The sequence below is a fragment of the Podarcis vaucheri genome, assembly GCF_965113315.1.
Source record: "Podarcis vaucheri genome assembly, chromosome: 1".
Taxonomy (NCBI): domain Eukaryota; kingdom Metazoa; phylum Chordata; class Lepidosauria; order Squamata; family Lacertidae; genus Podarcis; species Podarcis vaucheri.
Window position 1 is genome coordinate 22581355 of NC_138759.1, and position 21859 is coordinate 22603213.

A 21859-nucleotide genomic window follows, 5' to 3' on the forward strand; every position below is an offset into this window, starting at 1 on the left:
CCGCACCAGGCACTCAAGCGGCTAGCTTCATGCACATGAAGAGGCAAGAAAGAAAAGAATGGGGTTTTTTGTGTGTGACTAATTTCTAAATCCTGCTATTTGTCCATTGCAATAATGTCTTCAACGTGGAAATCGTTATACAAAATATGGATTAAATATAAAGGAATATTGGAGCCCAAGATACCCCTGTGCTCATCACCCACAGAAGCCATGGCAGTTAAAAAAGAAATATGAAAGGGGAATGGCCAACATCAGTCTTAGAAGTAGATAAGGATAAGCCAACAGTGAAGCAATATGAGGAAATTAAAAAGTTGCTAACAGACTGGCTACAATATTTCCAGCTACACCAAAGACTAGCTATAGATTCAAAACAAGGAATTGCAAAGGAAACATCTAGATTTGAAAGAGAATCAATACTTAACAAAAAGAAAATTATTTCACGAGTGTATGATTATCTTCTGGAATGGGAAACAAAAGAAGAACAGTCATGGTTAAATGGGCACAGGACTTTGGGCATAATATACTTATGGAACAATGGGTGAGATTATGGATGGCAGACATTGAATTCACAGCATGCTATAATCTCAGGGAATATACCATAAAATGATATATAGATGGCATCTTACCCGCAAAAAGCTTCCTAAAATGTATAAAGGAAAAACATCAACCTGTTGGAGATGTAAAAAAGAGGAGGGATCATACTCTCATATGTGGTGCACCTGTGTAGCCATTGGCAGATACTGGAATGATATTTATAATGAGTTTAAGAAACTATTTAAAATTACTTTTAAAAATAACAAATCCCAGAGATTTTCCTACTTGGTATATTACCACCAGAAATTAAAAAAAGATATAAGATCATTGTTTATGTATGGTATAACAGCAGCTAGGACCCTTATAGCAAGGAATTGGAAAAATGAAATGCTCCCAGAGATTACAGATTGGCAGATGCTCATGTTAGAATATCTACAATTAGCAAAACTGACGGGATCAGTTAGAGGAATATCAAAACAAAAAACAACTAGAGAACGGATAATATTTAAGAATTATGTAAAACCTTATTGTACAAATAACTCCATATTAGCAGAAATTGAGTAATATTTGTAAAGAAAAAAAAATCAAAGGAATATATACAAAACAGAAAGAAATGATATTATATAATGTAAAACTGTGTAAAAAAGAATGTTATATCAAACAGTGTAATGAGAAGGATGGGAAGGATCGTGCCAATGATTACTTTTACTATGTAAATAACTTTGTCTTCTTCTATTTTTGATTTCTTTGTTTCTTATCTTTGTTACTTCATTTTTTATTTTTCATTTCTTTATAAATTTTCTATTTTATATAATTTTCTTTTTTTACCTGTTAATAGATAGGACATAATGTCTGTATAGACATGCAATTTTTATAATCAATAAGGAGATAATTTTTTTTTACAATAGTCTCTAGCAAGATCCCCAAAGTAACAGTTCCACAACTAGTCAGGTAAAAAGATAAGACTCCACACATGAGGAGATATTGTGTTACGGATTTTTTGAACAAAGATTTGCCAGGCTGCAACTTTTCCACATGTGCAGCCCTCCTGAGGCAGGCTTTTCAGCGAGGGACAATGCAGAGCTGATAGGGCCGAGGGAAGTTGCTTATGCCGCTCAACACCGGTGTGAGATCGATGTCTTTGGGGTCAATGATGGACTTCAGAGTGAAGTTCTGTAATATGGTGGTCAAGAACAAGAAGATCTCCATACGGGCCAGACCTTCCCCTACACATATCCGCTTCCCTGCAAAGGAAACCCAAAGTGTAAGATGCATAACAGCCACTTTGGCTGTTACGGAGAAAATAACAATCTTGCCAAAGGAGCAAAGGTGCTGCTCCAGAACAGCTCCTGGGAGAGTCACTCCACCATTTCTTTTGTTTCATCTGGCCACAGGAAAGGTGCAAGGAGTTCTGATGGACCCAGAAGCCTCTGCCCCTCCCTCACAAACTGGGAGCCCTTCCAGTTTAGGCTGCAGGAGGAAGAAGGTTCCCCCTCATTGCCCCGACACCAGCAGATTAGGGAGACGGGAAAGACCTGAGCTGGCCAAGACTGCAGCCTACTGAAGAAGCAGAGATCTTACCTGCTGAGAAAGGCATGAAGTAGTCGCTCTTCCTGAAGGTGCCATCTTTGTGCAAGAAATGTCCTGGGTCAAATTCTTTGGGGTTTGGAAATTCTTTGCTGTCATGTAGCACAGATATCAGACTTGGATATATGGTAGTACCCTGCAGAGAGTGCAAAGAAATGGGCTGGATGGCCATGACACCCAACGAAAGCATAAAATTGACTCTCACAAAGGAATGGTGTGGGAAGGCACTAACAGGAAGGAAGGTACTTTGTTGTTGTTTTTTTATAAGATACTTAATAAGATTTTCAAAATATTACAAAATAAAAATGGTTAAAAACAACTCATTCTTTCCATTACTTATTTTTCATTAGCTTATTTCCCGGACCTCCTCACGCCTCCCTTTTTTGTATTCCAGTTCAGTTTGTTGGTTCAGCAAATCCTTACCCTCTTTGTTTATCCTAGTCTTTAATCTTAAGCTATTGTAACGTTAAATTTTTACCTATTAATAACCCATTTTTCATATTCCCTTATAATATTACAGCTGAAAACCACTTAATTTCTATCCAACATCATTCTAACATTCATTAATTTTACAATATTTCTGTAGATAGTCTTTAAATTTCTTCCAATCTTCTTCCACCGACTCTTCTCCCTCGGATTCTGCCAGTCATTTCCGCCAGTTCCACGTAGTCCATCACCTTAACCTGCCATTCTTCCAGGGTGGGTAGATCATGTGTCTTCCAATACTTTGCAATGAGTATTCTTGCTGCTGTTGTGGCATACATAAAAAAGTTCTGTCCTCCTTTGGCACCAATTGGCCGACTATGCCTAGAATAAAGGCCTCTGGTTTCTTCAAGAATGTATATTTAAATACCTTTTTCAATTCATTATATATTGTCTCCCATAAAGCCTTAATCTTTGAGCACGTCCACCAAAGGTGAAAGAAGGTACCTTCAGTTTCTTTACATTTCCAACATTTATTATCAGGCAGATGATAGATTTTTGCTGTTGTGGGTCAAATTCTTTGGGGTTTGGAAATTCTTTGCTGTCATGTAGCACAGACATCAGACTAGGATTTATGGTAGTGCCTTGCAGAGAGTGCAAAGAAATGGGCTGGATGGCCATGACACCCAAAGGAATGGTGTGGGGAGGCACTAACAGGAAGGAAGGTACTTTGTTGATACAGAAGAAGAATGGAGCAGCTTCAGAAGGCAATAGGGTGTTTAAAACGAAGTCCAGGCTTCAAGATGCCCAGCTACGCTTTAGGAGTTGGGCTAAACTACTTCCCTTGCTTGTACATAAGAAGAGAAGAAAAGCTCTGCTGGATCAGTCCAGTGGCCCCATCTGGTCCAGCATCCTGTTTTCATGGTGTCCAACCAAATACCCATGGGAAGCCCATCAACATAATCTAAACAAGACAGCACTCTCAATTCCTGTGGTTTCCACCCACTGGTATTCAGAAGCATGCTGCCTCTCACCATGGAGGTACAATATAGCCATCATGGCTAGCAGCCTACTATTAATACTTAGAGCCTTGAAAAGAGCTGACCTTTGGAATGACATATTGTCTGAACAGTGTATCTTTGAGTACTGCATGAGGGCCGCTCAGTGGGGAAATAGAGATGAACCTCTGGATCTCATGGATGACAGCATCTGTGTAAGGCATTTCCCCACGATCTGCCATGCAAGGACTTCGTGATCGGCCAATAACTCGGTCAATTTCTTCATGCACTTTCTCTGCGATGGGAAGAATGAGGTTTAACGCCAGTGCAGGAAACATTACAGAAGAAACTGAAACTCATTGGGAATGGATGCAAGGCTCTGCACACTTTGGAGCTTTCAATTGTTTTCTGGTGCCAACTTTCTACTAACTCGTCACCACAGGCAATTTATTGTAGCTTACCTTCAGCAATCCATCTGTAAACAGGGAAACATAGTATAACTGCAATTATTTATATATTAATTTAATTTCTATCCAAAAGGAGCCCAGCGGGACAAAAGCTTTAGGGATGTTATAGGAGCAAGTGATGGTCCAGCTTAGAGAGATTCCTATTGGAGGCACTGTCCAGCAGTGATACTGATACTACCTGAGGGCCCTTTGGCCCCTGTCCCTTGTGGTTGTGCCTTTGTCTAAAGCAGTGGTGTCCAAACTTTTTTCAAAGAGGGCCAGAAAGGATGAAGTAAACCAAAGTTGTACTTCCGGGTTAGTGCCATCAGCTAATGGCGGATTCCCTCCGAGCTCCGGAGGGTATCGGCTCCGCAGGATTTGAGTCTAGCCGCTGCGGCGACGCGGGGACCCTTAAAAATCACAGGCGGTGAAGCCTGTGAACCTGGTGACTCGGCGGGCACCATTCACGCTCCCCGACCCGCGAAGGAGCCTTTTTAAAGGCTTAGGAACGGGGGATGGGGTGAGTGGCGCGGTGCTGAGAGTCGACTGCTTCTCCTGCAGAGTGAAGCCGCATGCCATGGTCGGAGAGCGTTGACTTCTTCTTATGAACAATTGGATTTTAAAGCAGCAACCCGTGAGTAGTACGGAAATTGGATTTGTAAAGAAAATTTCCTCTTTGAATTAGGCACGATCGGGGAAGGCGCAAATAGGAAGTCTGTCTCCCCTTCTTGTATATAATCTAAAGCAAGGACCAGCTAACTAAGGTCGAGAGGACTTTTTTCTTTTTACTGGGTAAAGACTTTGATTTCACGATTTGGCAGTTTAAGTAATCTTACTGGAGGATAAGAGCTAATTTTGGGAGCTGAAGTGCCACCCCCCCCTGGACCCAGGAGTGATCCGTGAGAGAGCCTGTTGAAGAGATATTGAAGAGCTTGACAGCTGTCAAATTAGCTGTCAAGACGGGAAAAGAGAAATCTGTTTTTTATTGTCTCTGCTGGTTATATCCGTTACAATTTGGCTATATTTTGTTGAAAACAAGGAAAAACTGATACAAACTAACTTGATTTTTGGATTTGAACTGGAAGGAATACTAAGTAACCAAAATCCCTCTAGAGGGGGTTTTGGGACATTACAAGAATGGCTGAAGGAGGGAAAATTCAAGACAAATTGGACAGAGCTTTCTTTCTCTTGGGAAAGTTACAAGGCCATGCTGGATATCGATTACGTCCTGGTGTCATCTAACCTTTTGAGCAGAGCACGGGAATGTAAAGTGGTGGAGAGGGTTGACAGCGACCATCTACCGCTATGTTTAATACTGGATGTAAGAAAAGATTTATTCTGCTCTGATAAACTTGTAGCCCCATGCTTCGAAAACATGGAGCTAAGATACTCACGTATTAAATGGTCCAGCAAATTGAGTGATGATATATCGGAAAGACTTCACTCAGATATTTTTCTTGCTAGAAAGGAGAACCTCGTTAATTCCCCAACTCCTGAGGCTAGATTAGACATGTTCCGGGAACTGATTTCGTCCCTACAACCTTATCTGACCAACAAAAAAACGCCACGGCAATCTCTACACTTTAATAAATCCAAACCTTGGTTTGACCAAGAATGCATGGCTATGAAACGCCTCCAGCTGGATAAGTCCAGGAACTATAGAACAGCGAACTTACCTTCGCTTCCATTAGACTAGTTTGAGTCAAAACGCAGTTATAAAGCTTTGATTAGCAAGAAAAAGCTCCAGGCACAAAGGGAGGAATGGCAGTGCCTAGTGGAGGCCTCCCAAAGGAAAGATTCTGCCACGTTTTGGAAAATAATTGCAAAAAGCTGGAGAGACTCCCCGATTGAAATCGAATACTCTATACCCGCTGGAGCATGGGAGGCCTATTTCCTCTCATTATATTCATCAAATCAACTGGCCCCAGTTCTGCTTCCTGCTTCAAGTGAATTTGGTAAGGAATGGCCCCCTGTAACCACAGAAGAAATTACTGGCCTTATTCAAGCTCTTAAATCAGGGAAAGCCCCGGGTGCTGACAATATCCCACCAGAAATTCTTAAGGCAAATGTTGAATGGTGGGCCCCTGTGCTAGTCGCCTTGTTCACTAGTATAAATCAAGCGGCTAATATCCCCGAGGACTGGGGTTTAGCCATCATCATTCCAATATTTAAGAAAGGAAACAGAACTGAGCCAGCTAACTATAGACCAATCAGTCTATTAAGTATTATTAGGAAACTGTATGCTGCTCATTTATGTGATAAATTAGTGGAGTGGATGGAAAGAGAGCATATTCTATCAGAAGCTCAAGCTGGTTTTAGAGCAAAGCGTTCAACTATAGACCAGGCCCTTACCCTTCAACACCTGGCAGACAAATACTCTAGAAAAGGGGGGGTCTTTATATGCAGCATTCGTGGATTTTAAATTGGCGTTTGATCTAATACCAAGGGATAGACTCTGGGAAAAGCTTGGCGCTACAAACATAAACGCTTATTACGCCTTATCCGTGGTCTATACGAAAACACCAGGGTGAGGGTAAGATGCGATCGGTCAGGCCATCTAACTAAAGAAATTCAAACACACTATGGGGTTAAACAAGGATGTGTCCTCGCGCCAACGCTATTTAATTTCTATATCAACTCTCTAGCAGCAAATATGGCAAAAGAAAATGCCCACCCTCCCAAACTGGCAGGTATTCCCATCCCGGTGCTTCTGTATGTGGACGACGCAGTCCTACTCTCCTTTTCCTGCGTTGGCCTGAGGAAGCTTTTGAGATCACTTGCTGACTATTGTCAAGCGGAACAACTATCAATAAATTACAGCAAATCTAAAATTATGGTGTTTTCAAAAAAAAGAAGGAAACACAAATGGAGAATTAATGGTCAACCTATTGACCAGGTAGCAACTTTCAAATACCTGGGAATAACTTTTCAGGAAAGGGTCTCGTGGCACCAACAGATGAAAAACGCCATTGCCAACGCAGGAAGGGCCAATAAAGCCCTTACAAGATTTTTTCACGGGAAAGGGGGTAAATACGTTCCGGCGGCCTCCCAGGTTTTTGCTGCAAAAATACTCCCACAACTCACTTATGGATCCCAGGTTTACAGTTTTAAAAATTTTGCGCCTGTGGAGGCATTTCAAACAAAATTCTATCGGTGTTTATTGGGGATCCCCCCCTGTGTATCTAATATAGCTGTCCGCTTAGAAGTTGGACAACCACCCGTTAATGCGCGGCTGTGGATTCTAAAGATACACTACTGGTTAAAACTTATTTTTTCCCCGGCCGGTTTGGCTCCTTTAACACTCTTAGACACCTTTCATTCCACCTGGAAAGCTTCCCTGTTTGAAAAGATAAGAAGCTTGGGATTCTCCCCGCAGATCTTGATAGCGGTAGGATATGAGAGAGCCAGAAGTCAAGTGCTCCAACGCATTAGGGACATAGAGCTGCAATGTCATATGGGCAAAATGGATAAACATGCCATAATTAGAGACTTTGGGAGAGGGTTCTCACCCGCAAATTATCTGGCTGATTTACAAATACCTAAGTACAGGCACTCCTTTACCCTGGCCAGATTTAACGTTCTGCCCTCTGCCCTGTTGCTAGGCAGATATGAGGGCAAACCATATGCGTCACGTGTCTGCCCATGTGGCTCATCGGAAGTGGAAACAAGTCTGCATGTATTGCTGCACTGTAGTTACTATGAGGATCTACGTTTGACCTTTATTGCCCCAGTTCTACAAAAGCTTAAAAATGAACCAGAACTCCAACGTATGAGAGCCTTGGTAGAAGATAAGGTTCCTGAAATTACGATCAATGTGGCCAAATTTTGTGTAGCCGCTATTAGGCGCAGGAAACAAGAGCTTTCCAATGTCAATATGCAGGCGAAGGCAAATACTTAATTTTATTTATGCTGTCTAATTTTAAATTGCAGTTATGTATCGAAATTGTCCTTTGTTTTTTCCGGTGTTATGCTTCGCTGACTAGCTGTACGAGTTAATCTGGTCTGTGACCGTTTAATAAAATTTGTTGATTTGTTACAAGGCCAAATTGATGTTTTGGCTACCAACGTTGCAACTCTGGACTTAACAGTAAACAAATACATGGAATTTGATAAGGATTTGATCCAGGAAGTTCATGCAGCTGGACAAGAGGAGAAATTTGAGAACTTTGAGAGTGTGGAGAAAGAGATACATGTTGTTTTTGAGGAAAAGGAAGGAGGAGACGTAATGTTGCAGATGACAAAGGAGAACCAGAGGCCTGACATGATAGTTATAAAGGAAAATAAGAATTTGATGAGGAAAATCTGGCTCGAGCTGGAGATTGAAGAATGGAGGTATCTCCTTATGTGGAGATCTGAAGACCCAAGGATTACAAATTTGATCAAGGTGAAAGTTGGAACTTTGGGGACATTTGGACTTGAAAGGAGTAAGAAACAAGATTTGAGTTCCACTTTTAAGTATGGAGGTCTGGCTGGAAGAAACACTGTCCCTATTGAAACCGGGAAAGGGGACGGGGTGGGGTTTGGGGATCCAAAGGGTATAATTATAACCCGTCTTTTTTCTTTTTATTCTGTTTTGTCGTTAATATGAAAAGTGGGGAATTCGTGGAAGGGAATCTGGGTCAACTTTAGGAAAATGATTTAAGAATGAGCACTGATGTATAAATTTTGACGTTGTAAAATTGGTTTTTTTAATTGAACTAAACATAAAAAGGTTAAAAAATTGGGGATAAGAACTTGCTGAATTAACAATTTGAATTGGAATACAAGAAGGGGAGGTGTGGGGAAGTCAGGGAAATATGTTACAGAAAATAAGGATCGTAAACTGTATATGTTTTCTTTTTCTTTTGTTTTTTCTTTTGTTTTTTTCTTAATGGAAAATTCTCAATAAATATCAATTTTTAAAAAAAAATGAAGTAAGCCAAAGTTGGTGACCTTTTTTTTAGTATTTTACCCCCAGGAAATAACCTGCTGCTGGGGCCGGATTAAACCGACCAGCAGGCCCAATTAGGTCCCCAAAATGGACTTTGGACATGCTTGATCTAAAGGATCTGCACTGGCTGCCAGTACACTACTGAGCCAAATTCAAGTTGTTACTGTTTGCATATAAATCCTAGGTTTTGCAATATGGTCAGCTATAAGAGCTCATCCACACTTCTGTTTTTGCTGGGATTTCTAGGCACAGGTCTGTGGTTACTAGGCATGGATCTGAGCATTTTGTCCACCCCCCACCCCCACTGTTGTCCCCAGGAAAGCCTTCTGTCTACTGCTGATGTCAGTCAGCGATGATTAACATTCAGCGATGAACAGTGGGTTTTCCTGGGGAAGTGGCGGAAAAACTACCTCTTGGACCTGTGACACATAAATCTGGGAAAGAACTAGAATAATAAGTACTAATAATGCATCTGTTTTACCTTGTATCTCTGGGTATTTGAGGAGGATCATGAACCCGTATCGCAGTGTGGTGCTGGTGGTCTCTGTTCCAGCCCCAAACAAGTCAACTGTGCTTATGGCCAGGCTTTCAATGGTGAAATAGGATGCACTATTGCCTTTTTCCTGCAGAAACACACAACAGAGTCAGTGGAGTCAACTCAATTGTTCTGAGTACAACATAACAAGAATTTAATTGCGCCACTGGGACCAGCTCTCTTCTCAAGACACATCTTATCTCAAGTCTTTTTGGAGCTCGTTCCTCTGGACATTCCTTGCCCAGAGGGCTAATCATTAGAAAGAACTTCCCACTTACTGTAGGAACAGGTCAGCAATGGGAAATGAATCTACTCCAATGGGGTGTGGGCAGGAATCTCTTTCCTTGGCATTCCCCACAAGAAGCTGGATGGTGGTCTGCTGGTTGGGAAGCTTCAGGAGTGGCAGGAGAACCCACTTGGAGAGTTCTGTGAGTTTTCATGATTACCTGATCCATTTTCATAAGGAAGCAGTCGATAAAATCCCGAGGTGAGTTGGGGTCCAGAGTGGGCTTGTGTTCTTCAACCTCCTCCAAAACAAACTCTCTGATTGCCAAGATGTTTTTCAGCACTTTGTGGTGGGGTCCAGGGATGCATTTCATCAAAGAAGGGAATACGTTGTAGAGCTAGAAGAAACACCACAAGAGACCCTTTGGCACCAACCTCAGTCAGGTTTTGTCCACACTCAGGCTTCAGTATAACGTTGGCTACTGTTGCCTTGTGTGCATTTCAACTCTGTGGTCCACACACCAGCATTTTCACTACCAATGCCTTCACTACCAATGCCTCCCAAATCTATGTAGATGTTCCCCATCTGCATTACTGGGTGGTGCTTCATTGATTGGACTGCATTGTATTATCTTCCCTTCCCCTCAATTAGTGCTTTCCTACCCTCTACCTACTGTTTGTAGAGGTCATATGCAGATTATTATTTTTTTAATTTCACCTATGTGTACCTTTAGAAAAATCATGCAAAAATCCCCCCACCCCCACTGCTAAAACCGCAACAGCTGGGTAGGAAGCTGTCTTATATTATTATTATTATTTATTATTATCATTTATTGAATTTATACCCACAGGTCTCAGGGCGGTTCACAGACTAAAATCAAAATAGAAAACCACAAAATGCAATATTAAAATAAGATCAACAACCCAATTACCCCCCCCAAACTCCACATGTTAAAAGGTATATACTGAATGAGACCATTGTTCTCTCAAGGTCAGTACCGCCTATGGAGCTGCTCTGCTGGGTATCATTCAGGAGTCCCATTCCTAATTAGGGATGCTACTAGGAATTGACTCTGGGACCCTATATAAATAAGCCAAATGGTGTAAAGCTGAACTATGGGGTTACATACATATCTCTAAATTTAGTCCCATCTGCTCCTCCTGTTGAAACCAGGCTGTGTACACATCGCTGGCTTAAAATGTAGCAAGGCAGGATAGATATGGATTGCGGCTAACGTCATGTATTCACACCTTCTCAAACCATTAGTGGAAGCACACTGGATGCAGAGGCAATGGCAGTGTATATACATCCCAAGTGATTAGTTCCAGTTATAAACTTGAGCCTGTGGGTTTTACTGGTTAAGCTTTACTTCCTGCTCCACTGGGCTGCTGTTAAGTCAAACCTTGGTTACTAGACCCAGGTGCATTGTGTGCCTTGACTGGATCTCCACATTAAGAACATAAGAAGAGCCTATTGAATCAGGCCAGTGGCCCATCGTACTGTCACAGTGGCTAACCAGTTACCCATGGCAAACCTGCAACTAGGACATTAACAGAAATATTAAGAGGCAGAGGCAGTATGGGCTATGAGAAGCCTGGAAGGAAGACATTTAAACAGCAGGAAAATGGCTACAGCCAGAGGCAGTATCTACATAAAATAAATATTCCACATGCAAGTAAACTGGACTTTGTGAAAAAGAATGCATTTAACCAGATGGCACCTACCTGTCCCCAAGGAGAGCTAAAAACCTGAAAGTTTTCACTTATTAAGCTTAGCATGGATAGCAACTTCTTGTCATTATAATTGTATCGTTTCCCAAAGATAATTGCACAAATGACATTGGAGATGGCGCAACTGAGTGAGAAGGTTGGATCCAAGGGCTTCTCTGGAAGAACAAGAAAAAAATAATTATACAACCCCACTACAGGTTTTAGGCAATAATCTAGTCTGGAATTTCTGAGCTGCCATTTCCTGGCTCCTGGCCTCAGTGGTCAAACAGGGAGCTGCCTTTCTCACAACAATTCTGGAGGCATGGGCATCTTCAGTGGCTATGAGTGGTTTCTTCCAAGGACTTTCCAAGGTGCTTTCTTCCAGCTTCAGCCAATATATCCTTAGATAGGAAAGAGTGACCACAGTGGTGCAGGCCTTGGTGAAGTCTAGACTAAAACTAGGGAATCTAAAGCACTTCAGATGCTGCTAGACTCTAACTTCTGGACCACTGTTGACTGTTGGGGCTGAAAGCAGCTGGAATTCAACAATATCTGCGGAGCACTCTTGCAGTTGATAGTGTTGGGATACTGCCAGGGAGATAAAGTCCATCATGGCCCCAAGCCGTGTGCCGGACGATCCATCGATCTCCCGTAGGCACGCAGTATCATCGATTAGCGACATGAGTTTCTAGTAATTATCTTGCCACATTCCAGAGCTCATGCACACTCTTATCAGCAGATAATGCACAGCGAAGGTTGCACGCAGGAGAGGATGATTTACAAGCTTTATTCAGCGTTGATCAGAACAAAGAAAGACATGACTGCCTGCCTGTTTCAGTGTCTCCGACAGAGAGAGAGAAACGAAAGCAATAGCTAACATAAACATCCTGCTCCCTTTTAAGGTGGAACTGAAATATCCTAACACATAGAGAAGCAGCAGCCAGGCTTTAGATGGAACTGGTCTGTGTCAGCATATTACACCCTGCTGAAAGCTATGCATTGTTTGCCAGTACATTGACAAGGTAAGTTCAGTGCATTACTGGGGTGTATGAAGCCCTCAGTGACCTAGGACCAGGTGGTGGTTAATAATCTGTTGTAATGTACCCCAGAATCTGCTGTGATGTTTAAGGGGGTCTGCTTGATAAGCCTATGTCGATGAAGGGCAGTGGCTACCCACCCTGCGTGTCCCGGAACTTTTCTAGCAGGAACTGTGCTTCCTCCTTTATCCTCTCCTCAATACTTTTCTTTCCCATGCCAAAGTTGCGCAGGGTGGTAAGGGCAAAGCGTCGGAGCTGCTTCCACGCCTCCCCATTGCTGAATATAATTCCTGGAAAGCAGAAGAGGAAATGGGTATAAAGGAGATGGATGGACTGAAAGAGAGAGCAGAAGAAGCAGGTTGGAAGAGCAGGAGGCTCTTATTCTTGGCTCCAGACCACCTGGAGACTTGGTACTTTGGTGCCTCCTTATTCCATAATCAGTAGCTGGCCAGTCTTCTGATACTTGCCCTTACTGTAAAATATATGTGTTTAATGTGCATAAAATGCTATGTTTGTGTGTGTTGTGTATGAAACGTAGTGGAGGTTTGCATTTGCAGAATGTCCATTTTTGCAGCTAAAACTTAAAAAGAGGTTTCAATGTTTTGATATTTATGTTAACTGGTAATTCATCTCTTGGAGCCTGGGTCTCTCTCTGAAGCTGCCAGTATAATGAAGAAACAATAGTTCTTGGACTATATTAACCAGAAAGAACTTAAAGAAAACTGGACTACATTGCTAGTTGTTTAAGTGCAATGTGTTGATTTGTATTTATTTATTTTCTTGGTAACAAATTCATAGATAGTTTGCAGTAACTTTGAAACTCTTTCTTGGTGTGGAGAGCTTATTGATTCACAAAATCCAGGCCAGAGAATTCTGCTCACATAACTCTCACACTTACTGCCCACACCAGAATTACCCCAGACCATTATTTTTAAAGGCTATTTTAAAGGCTATTATTCATTGCTAGTTGTTTAAGTGAAATGTGTTGATTTGTATTTATTTGTTTTCTTGGCAACAAATTTATAGATAGTTTACAGTAACTTTGAAACACTTACTGCCCACACCAGAATTACCCCAGAACATTATTTTTAAAGGCTAGAGACTCATTCAATCCTGCTTTAATTTTTGGTGCTTGCTCTAGACCAGAGGCGGAGATAGCTGCTCCGGCACCTGCAGTGGCCTGTGTGGGCAGAGGTAAGCACCCTTGGGTGTAAGGCGGCGCACGGCGGCGGGGACCTTCCGGTGGGTGCCAGCAGCAACGCACATCCCAGGGGGGGGGGTGCCACCTGTGGCGATATCACTCGCCTCAGGGATTGCACCCAGGGCGGCCAGCACCCACCACACCCACCTTTCTCCGCTACTGCCCTAGATATTGCTTAAGTATTTTTATGAGATGGCTCATTTCTCTCTTAAATGGCAATGCCCAATATATAGCTATGCCATTAAAAGGCTGCTAATTATCTATTTCTACAATCCAGTGGGAACATTAGGAAAGTTTATCTCAAGATGCAATGCTTTGTCTTTGCAACCTTTTTTACTTTATTTTCATGAATAGAGGGATTTTCCTGTGTCCCCCCCCCTCCACTGGTCAACCAGCATAAAATACCTAATCCCTTGCTGGCATCATCAGCTAATGGCAGGCGTCCCCTGGCAGCAAATTCATCTCCACGGTCGATCAGCGCTTCTTTCACTGCATCATAGCCATGCAGCACCACAACCCGTTCTGTTCCAAAAAACATTGTGAACACAGAGCCATACTTCTCACCAAACTGGAAAAAAGATAGAGAAGGACACACATCTAGGTGGGTTTGTGGGTTAGGAGAGAGTCATATAGCTGATGGAGAGCCCCGCTGCCCCCAGACTCACTATGGGCATCTGAACCACATGACTCTTAATAACATACAGAAGAGTTCTGCAGCTAGATCAGGACGAAGACCAACTAGTCCATGACTGTTATCACAGTGGCCAGCACAGTTCTTCTGGGAAGCTCAAAAACAAGACCTGAGTGCAATAGCACGCTCCCCTCCTGCAGGTCCCTGGAACTGGTGGAGGTTCAGCATCATCGCTAGCAGCTATGGGTAGCTTTATCTTCAATGAATTTTGTCTTAACAAAATTCCACAGTGAATTCCACAGTTTCAATATGCACTGTATGAAGAACTACTATCTTGCGTGTGTTGTAAATCTTCCAACATTCAGTTTTAATTGAAGACTCCAGGTTTTAGCTTTACAGACCCTTCATGTGTCCCTATTTTCCAGGGACATCCCTGATTTAGAGAAGCCATCCCAGTCTGATCACAGAATGTCCCCCCTTTTCCTTAGGGTGTTCTTATTTTTACTGGAGAAATGTTGGAGGGTATAGAGTTATCCGACCCCCCTCTGAAGGCAATCCTGATTAGGGAAGTTTTTTTGTTTAATTTTTAATGTTTTCATTATGTTTTTATAAATGTTGGATGCTGTCCAGAGTGGATGGGGCAGCCCAGTAAGGTGTGTGGGCTATAGTAAAATTATCATTATGGAATGGGATGTCCCTATTTTCATTGGAGAAATGCTGGAGGGTATGGCATTATGAGAGGGGGGTAAAAGTGTTTTCCTGTCTGCTTTCTCTATACCATGAATATGATTATACTGCTCTGTTATGTCCCCCTCATACTCATGTTTCTAAGGGAATTCTTAAAGTACCTTCCAACCAAGCACATTCTGGGGAAAATAAAGGAGCAGCTTTTCAAAATACAAGAAGACTATGAACTCCACACTATGCAGCAGAGGCTAAAAATGTTCAAGGGCAAAAATGCCCAAACCATCCATCTGTGGAGGGAGAATTGGACCCGCCCCCGCCCCCTGTCTCTAATATAGTATGAAAATTGCACTATTTCTTTTTAAAATTCTTTACTCAGAAGGGGGCTTGTCAGGGAACTGACATCAGAGGAAAGGGAGTTGGTAGGGCTCCCAGAGACTGGGAGAGAGTCAGCAGCCAAAGCAGGGACCAGCAGGGGGAGCGAGGGGTCTCTGGAGGAGGATCTCAGTAATGCTGAGAGAGACGCAGCAGCCCAGGCAGGAAACAGCAGGGGAGAGAAAGGGGTGAGAGACACGTCCAGCGAAAATAGTGGGGAGGTGTCAGAAGCAACTGTAGGGAGACCCATACTTCGCCGGAAGCTGCCACGTCGTGAGTCCAGGAGACGCGTTTCCGTTAAGGAGCTTCTTTGCTGGAAACGCTTCCGCAGGCAGCCACTGTCAGACTCTACTAGTGACTAGAGCAGACATGTCTGAGGAGCTCTGTCACACACAGAGGTTTGTGGAGCCGCACAAACTCTGAGGGGGCACAATTTTAAGCACAAGCAGCTAATCATCCCCTGACAGCAGTCTGACAGTCTCTGTACGCTGCCTGTGCAGGAGAAAGCATCATGAGCAACCCAGCCGGAACCGGAGAGGCAGGGGTTGGAGCTGGTCCAAGCTTGGAAGAAAGGTATCAAGCTCTGGAGGTCCAACTTGCGCTGCAGACGGCGAGGCTCGAGGAGAGAAGGGCTCAGGATGCAGACAAAAAGGGGAGAACCACTCAGTTCCCCAGAAAGGTACCAGGATTGGTGCAGAAGTTTGGGGGGGACCCCAAGGATTACCATGCCTTTAGGACAGAGATGCAATATGCCCTTAATGTGCAGTTTGATGAGTTCCCTGATGAGGAATCGCGAGTTGCTTTCGTAATTGGGCATCTTGAGAAGGGGGCGCGAGACTGGGTTCGACCCCTGATGGCAACGCACAATAATATCCTAAAGGACACTATGAAGTTCTTTCGTGCAATGGATATCATGTTTTCCAGCGATATTGAGGAAGGGGTGGTGCGCAGACAGCTAATGGCTTGCAAGCAGGGAAGCAGATCTGTCCGTGAGTACTGGACTGAATTTACCATGCTGATTCACAGATTGGGGTGGGATTTATCGGCGGCACCCATTCAGATGCTATTTGAAGAAGGTCTTTCTTCGGCTGTGAAAGACGAGCTGTCCCGGAGCCCCAGGGCGGTGTCTATGGATCAGCTGACCAAATCTGCGCTGACCATTGGAGCGCACCAGGAGGCAAGAGCCTTGGAGAGGCGGGAAGGGAGAGGGGAACGTTGGAAGGAGTTCCGCATTCCAGACATTCCTGAGCCAGCTTTCCCGCCGGCAGAGCCGATGGAAATCGGAACAGCCCCCGCGCGCGCAGTTTCAAAGCCCAGTGAGGGGGCTAAGAAGGAGGGGAAAGGAGCCCGGAAATGCTATCTCTGCCAACAGCCAGGCCACTTTGCCAGAGTCTGCCCCCAGAGGAAGGAATGGCAAGGGATGGTGGGAGCTGTTGAGGGGGGAGAGCAGGGAGAAACGGAGCAGGTAAAAGCCAACGCCTGGTTGCCACCGTCAGGGCACTGCAGCCAGGCCAAAGAGCAGTGAAAGTGCCCGTGCCAGAAGCTCCTCGACCTGCTCTAGTGATTGAAGTGTCGCTAGAGCTGCAAAATGGACACCCCCTAAAAATAAAGGCGCTGTTGGACTCAGGCAGCTCCTGCAATTTTATGAGCAAGGAGTTTGCTGCTGAACACCAGATACAGACGATCCCTTTAAGCAACCCCCTGCAGGTGACCACGATCGATGGCAGGGAACTGTTGGGAGGAGGAGTCAGCTTGCAGACCGTCCCAATGATAATGAGGGTGGCAAGGCACACAGAACTGATAGCGTTTAATGTGGCCACCTTGGGAGGCGCTCCCATTATTTTGGGAATGAGCTGGCTAGCCCTACATGATCCGCTGGTGGGCTGGCATCAAAGAGTGGTTTCCTTCGGTTCAGCACATTGCTTAGAACACTGCAGGGGGGAAAAGGGGTCAGCAGGGGCCCAAGCCACCCTGGCAGGGACTGAAGTAATGGAGAAGGGGAAGGTGCCACCACAGTATGCTGATCTCAGCGACGTGTTCAGCGAGAAGGAAGCTGACCAACTACCCCCGCATAGGCCCTTTGATTGCCAGATCAATTTACTCCCTGGAGCACAGCTTCCTGTAGGCAAGTTGTATGCCATGTCAGACAGGGAAATGCAGGAGTTGCGAGAGTTCATTGACAAGAACCTGAAGAGAGGCTTCATCAGAGAGTCCAAGGCAGCGGGGGGTAGCCCAGTGTTTTTGTGGATAAAAAGCACACGGACAAGCCGAGACTTGTATGTGATTTCAGGCGGTTAAATGCAGTGACAGAGCCGACGGCTTTTCCTATGCCCAGGATTGATGATATTTTGACCAGGGTGCGGAAAGGAAAGATTTTTACAAAGCTGGACCTAAGGGGGGCGTACAACCTGATACGTATAAGGAAAGGGGATGAATGGAAAACCACCATGTTCACCCCTTTGGGGGCATTTGAATACCTCGTTATGCCTTTTGGATTACAAACAGGCTCCGCGTGTTTTCAAGCCTTCATGAACCACGTACTGGGGCCTTTGCTCTACAAGAATTGCGTGGCCTTCCTAGATGATGTGTTGGTGTATTCGGAGAACGAGGAGCAACATGTGAGAGACGTCAGAGAAGTGTTGAGCAGGCTGCAAGCCAACAGGCTGTGGGTGAAACTGGAGAAGTGTCAGTTTCATACCAAGGAGGTGGAATTCCTGGGGTACCGCTTGTCAGACAAGGGGTTGGCCATGGACCCCGGCAAGGTTCAAGCAGTGCTGGAATGGAAAACACCCAAAACCAAGAAGGATGTGCAGAGGTTCCTAGGGTTTGGAAACTTTTATCGTAAGTTCATCCGAAACTTCGCCCACCTGACGGCGCCCATCACGGACTGTCTCAGCAGTAAAAAGAAGTTTGTTTGGACGGCGGAGGCGGAGCGAGCGTTTGAGGAACTGAAAAGGGCCTTCGCCTCTGATGAACAACTTCTGCATGTGGATTTACAAAAAAAGCTGAGGGTCGAAACAGACGCTTCTGACAGAGCCATAGGGGCGGTGCTTCTTCTGCAGCCGGGGAAGGAGGAGTCAGAGTGGCGACCGTGTGCCTTCTTTTCGCGAAAGCTGAACAAATCCGAGAGGAACTACACGGTGTACGACCGGGAACTTCTTGCGATTCATGAGGCTTTCCGGAGATGGAGGCACCTGCTAATTGGTGCACAACATAAGGTGCAAGTGTGCACGGACCATAAGAATCTAGAGTATTGGAGAACTGCGCGAGTGCTCAACCAACGGCAGTTGAGATGGGCCCAGGAGTTCTCCAAATTTAACTTTGAGATTTGTTACGTGCCAGGCCCAGAGAACGTTAGGGCGGACGCTCTCTCACGCAAACCTGAATATTTGGAGGGGGAGGGTGCACCCGAAGAGACCCATGTCATTCCAGAGGACCGCTGGGTGTGTGGGGCGGCATTGGTGGGGCAAAGGGAACTGGTAGAGGGAACGGTGCAGGATGAATACGCCCAGGACAAACTCAGGGGTCTCAGGAGGGAGGGAGACAAACCCGGGGGTTTTGAGGAGAGAAACGGGGCGTTGTACTACAAGGGAGCGTTATATATACCTGAAGGGGAATTGAGGGAAAAGGTACTCAAGCAACTGCACGATAGCCCCACAGCAGGGCATTTTGGGCAACACAAAACCATGTGGCTGGTTACCAGGGAATTCTGGTGGCCCAAGGTCAGGGAAGATGTGCGGGAGTATGTGAGAGGGTGTGACCAATGCCAACGAGCCAAGGGGGAGAGGCGGGCACCGGCAGGTTTATTAGAACCACTACCCACGCCGGAAAGGCCATGGGAGGCAGTGGCAATAGATTTCATGACTGATCTGCCAAGGTCCAGAGGGAAAACAGCCATCATGGTTGTGGTAGACCTGTTAACCAAGATGGCCCACTTTATAGCCTGCTCACATGCGGTCACAGCGGAAGAAACCGCTAAATTGTTTGTGGAAAATGTGTTTAGGCTGCATGGCGCCCCCTTGAGGGTGGTTTCTGACCGAGGGAAACAATTTACTTCCAGGTTCTGGAGGAAGCTCATGAGCTTATTGCATGTAGAGGTGAATTTCTCAACTGCCCGTCATCCAGAAACCAACGGGCAGGCGGAAAGAGCTAATGGTGTCCTCCAGCAATATTTGAGGTGTTATGTGAATGACAGAGAGAATGATTGGGTGGAGAAGCTGGCGTTGGCAGAATTTGCCTACAACAATGCAGAGAACGTGTCCACGGGGATGAGCCCCTTTTTGGCTAATCACGGGTGTCATCCCCGAGCCTTCCCAGGGGGGGAAGGGGAGAACTGGAGCGTTCCAGCTGCAGAACAGTTCGTTGAAGAAATGGAAGCGATCCATCGCCAGCTCCAACTTAACTTAAACAGGGCTAAGGAGGAATATAAGAGGCAGGCAGACAAAACCAGAAGGGAAGGGGAAAGCATTAGGGTGGGGGACCAGGTGTGGCTGTCCACCCAAGGGTTACCATTCAAAGGGGGTTGTAAGAAGTTAAGACCCAAAAGGCTGGGCCCATTTGAAGTCACGCAGCAGGTCAACCCAGTGGCTTTCAGACTCCGGTTACCGAACCACATGAAGCTGCACCCAGTGTTCCACAGGTCGTTGCTGTCACCGTATAAAGGGGACAGAGAAGGGAGGGTCAATAGGGGACCAGCTATGGAGGAAAAAGAACACAGCTACCATGTAGCGGAGATTCTCGATTCCAGGTGGAAGGGAGATCAAGTAGAGTATTTGGTAATGTGGGAAGGGGAGCCGGAGTCGGAAAACACCTGGGTCATGGCAGAGGATGTAGATGACGAGGTTTTGATAGAAACTTTTCATCAGAGATTCCCTCGTAAACCTCAGCCAGTGGCGAGGTTCCGGAGGGAATACTTCGCCACCACCGACGAAGAAGAAGAGTTGGAGGGGTTCTCTGATTCCGAGGCGGAGGAGGATTCAGCGAGCCGGAACGAAGACCGATGGAGGGAAATGTTCGAGACGTCTGAAGATGAAGAGGATTCTTTTTGGGGTTTTAGCTCCTCACCGCCCAGAGGAGAGAGTAGGGGCGGGGGGGAAGGGGGCCCTGGAGGGGAGGTGGATGTCAGGGAACTGACATCAGAGGAAAGGGAGTTGGTAGGGCTCCCAGAGACTGGGAGAGAGTCAGCAGCCAAAGCAGGGACCAGCAGGGGGAGCGAGGGGTCTCTGGAGGAGGATCTCAGTAATGCTGAGAGAGACGCAGCAGCCCAGGCAGGAAACAGCAGGGGAGAGAAAGGGGTGAGAGACACGTCCAGCGAAAATAGCGGGGAGGTGTCAGAAGCAACTGTAGGGAGACCCATACTTCGCCGGAAGCTGCCACGTCGTGAGTCCAGGAGACGCGTTTCCGTTAAGGAGCTTCTTTGCTGGAAACGCTTCCGCAGGCAGCCACTGTCAGACTCTACTAGTGACTAGAGCAGACATGTCTGAGGAGCTCTGTCACACACAGAGGTTTGTGGAGCCGCACAAACTCTGAGGGGGCACAATTTTAAGCACAAGCAGCTAATCATCCCCTGACAGGGCTTTATGGCTTTTATTTTAAGGATAAAATAATAAAATAACAATTAAACAACCCCCTTTCTGGAGTTGTGGGACCTGCTCAAAGTCCACCTCTTTTCTGTGGAGCCTTTGCGACAAGTCCCTGCTCCCCATCCCTGCCGATGTAGCCAAGCACAAGTCCATGCCACTGAAATCACAGCGATTCTGCTATTCTTTTCCCCTGGTCTGGATGCCTCCCCTCCCTCTTTTGCCTCTCCTCTGTCAAAGTGCAGAGTCTGTTGCCTTATACTCTGCAAATGTGCCCTGCACACAGATGGTACCATCTCTAAATAAACAAAGTGACAATGGACTGTCCCCTTCCAAAAGAGTCAGATGGAAAGAGGCTTGCAAACAGGTAACGGTCATCAACAGACAGCTGTTGAGGAAGGTCTCATCTTTGGCTTACCTCCTGGAGAACCTGGGCCAGGTTGTTGGTCTTCAGCTGCAGAGCGTTCCCTACGATGGGCAGTGGAGGTGGGCCAGGTGGCAGCTGCTTTGCATTCTCTGGCGTCCTGCTCCTGACTGCAAGCAAAACAAGGCAAGAGATACATATGATCATCAAAATGGTCACTGTCCCTAGAGGCTCCATGGCACCAGCTAACAGTGACTGAAATGACTCTAGACGAATTAATTTGCTTTCCAATTTTATATACTCTGAGGAGGTCACATAGACATGGACTTTCACCAATAGGAATTCTAGGTTTCTCTGAGTACGGTAAATGAGATTAGCCATTAAGTAGATAAGATTGCAGAATCAAGAAATGAACTTCAGTCTGTATTCTTTTCAATCATTAAGCAGAGATCTGCAATGTAAGACAACCAGGGTTTCAGGTTTTTTCCTGCCAAACACTGTAATGTAGCCTTGAGGCAAATGGTTCTGCTTCTAAGGTGCTTTCAGGACCAGGTTCCTGCAGGAAAGCTTCTTGTATACTCCGAGTGCTTGGTTGGAGGT

The 21859-nt window shown here is 45.3% G+C and overlaps 1 protein-coding gene and 1 long non-coding RNA gene across 2 annotated transcripts in view; one reads left to right on the forward strand and one right to left on the reverse strand.

Annotated features, from left to right (window-relative positions):
• Positions 1 to 1516: 1516 nt before the first annotated feature.
• LOC309538056 (cytochrome P450 2C19-like) lies at positions 1517 to 21614 on the reverse strand. The gene is made up of 9 exons (XM_082233297.1): positions 21314 to 21614; positions 14032 to 14194; positions 12566 to 12715; positions 11404 to 11564; positions 9900 to 10076; positions 9400 to 9541; positions 3650 to 3837; positions 2116 to 2257; positions 1517 to 1778 (listed from the first exon to the last, which is right to left on the reverse strand). The coding sequence occupies exons 1-9, from the start codon at positions 21494 to 21496 to the stop codon at positions 1597 to 1599; spliced, it is 1488 nt and encodes a 495-aa protein (XP_082089423.1). The 5' UTR covers positions 21497 to 21614; the 3' UTR covers positions 1517 to 1596.
• LOC309538996 overlaps positions 21528 to 21859 on the forward strand; it is a 48766-nt gene continuing 48434 nt past the window's right edge. The window contains exon 1 of the long non-coding RNA XR_014222589.1: positions 21528 to 21607. This is a non-coding gene — a long non-coding RNA (uncharacterized lncRNA). The remainder of the gene's footprint in view (positions 21608 to 21859) is intronic.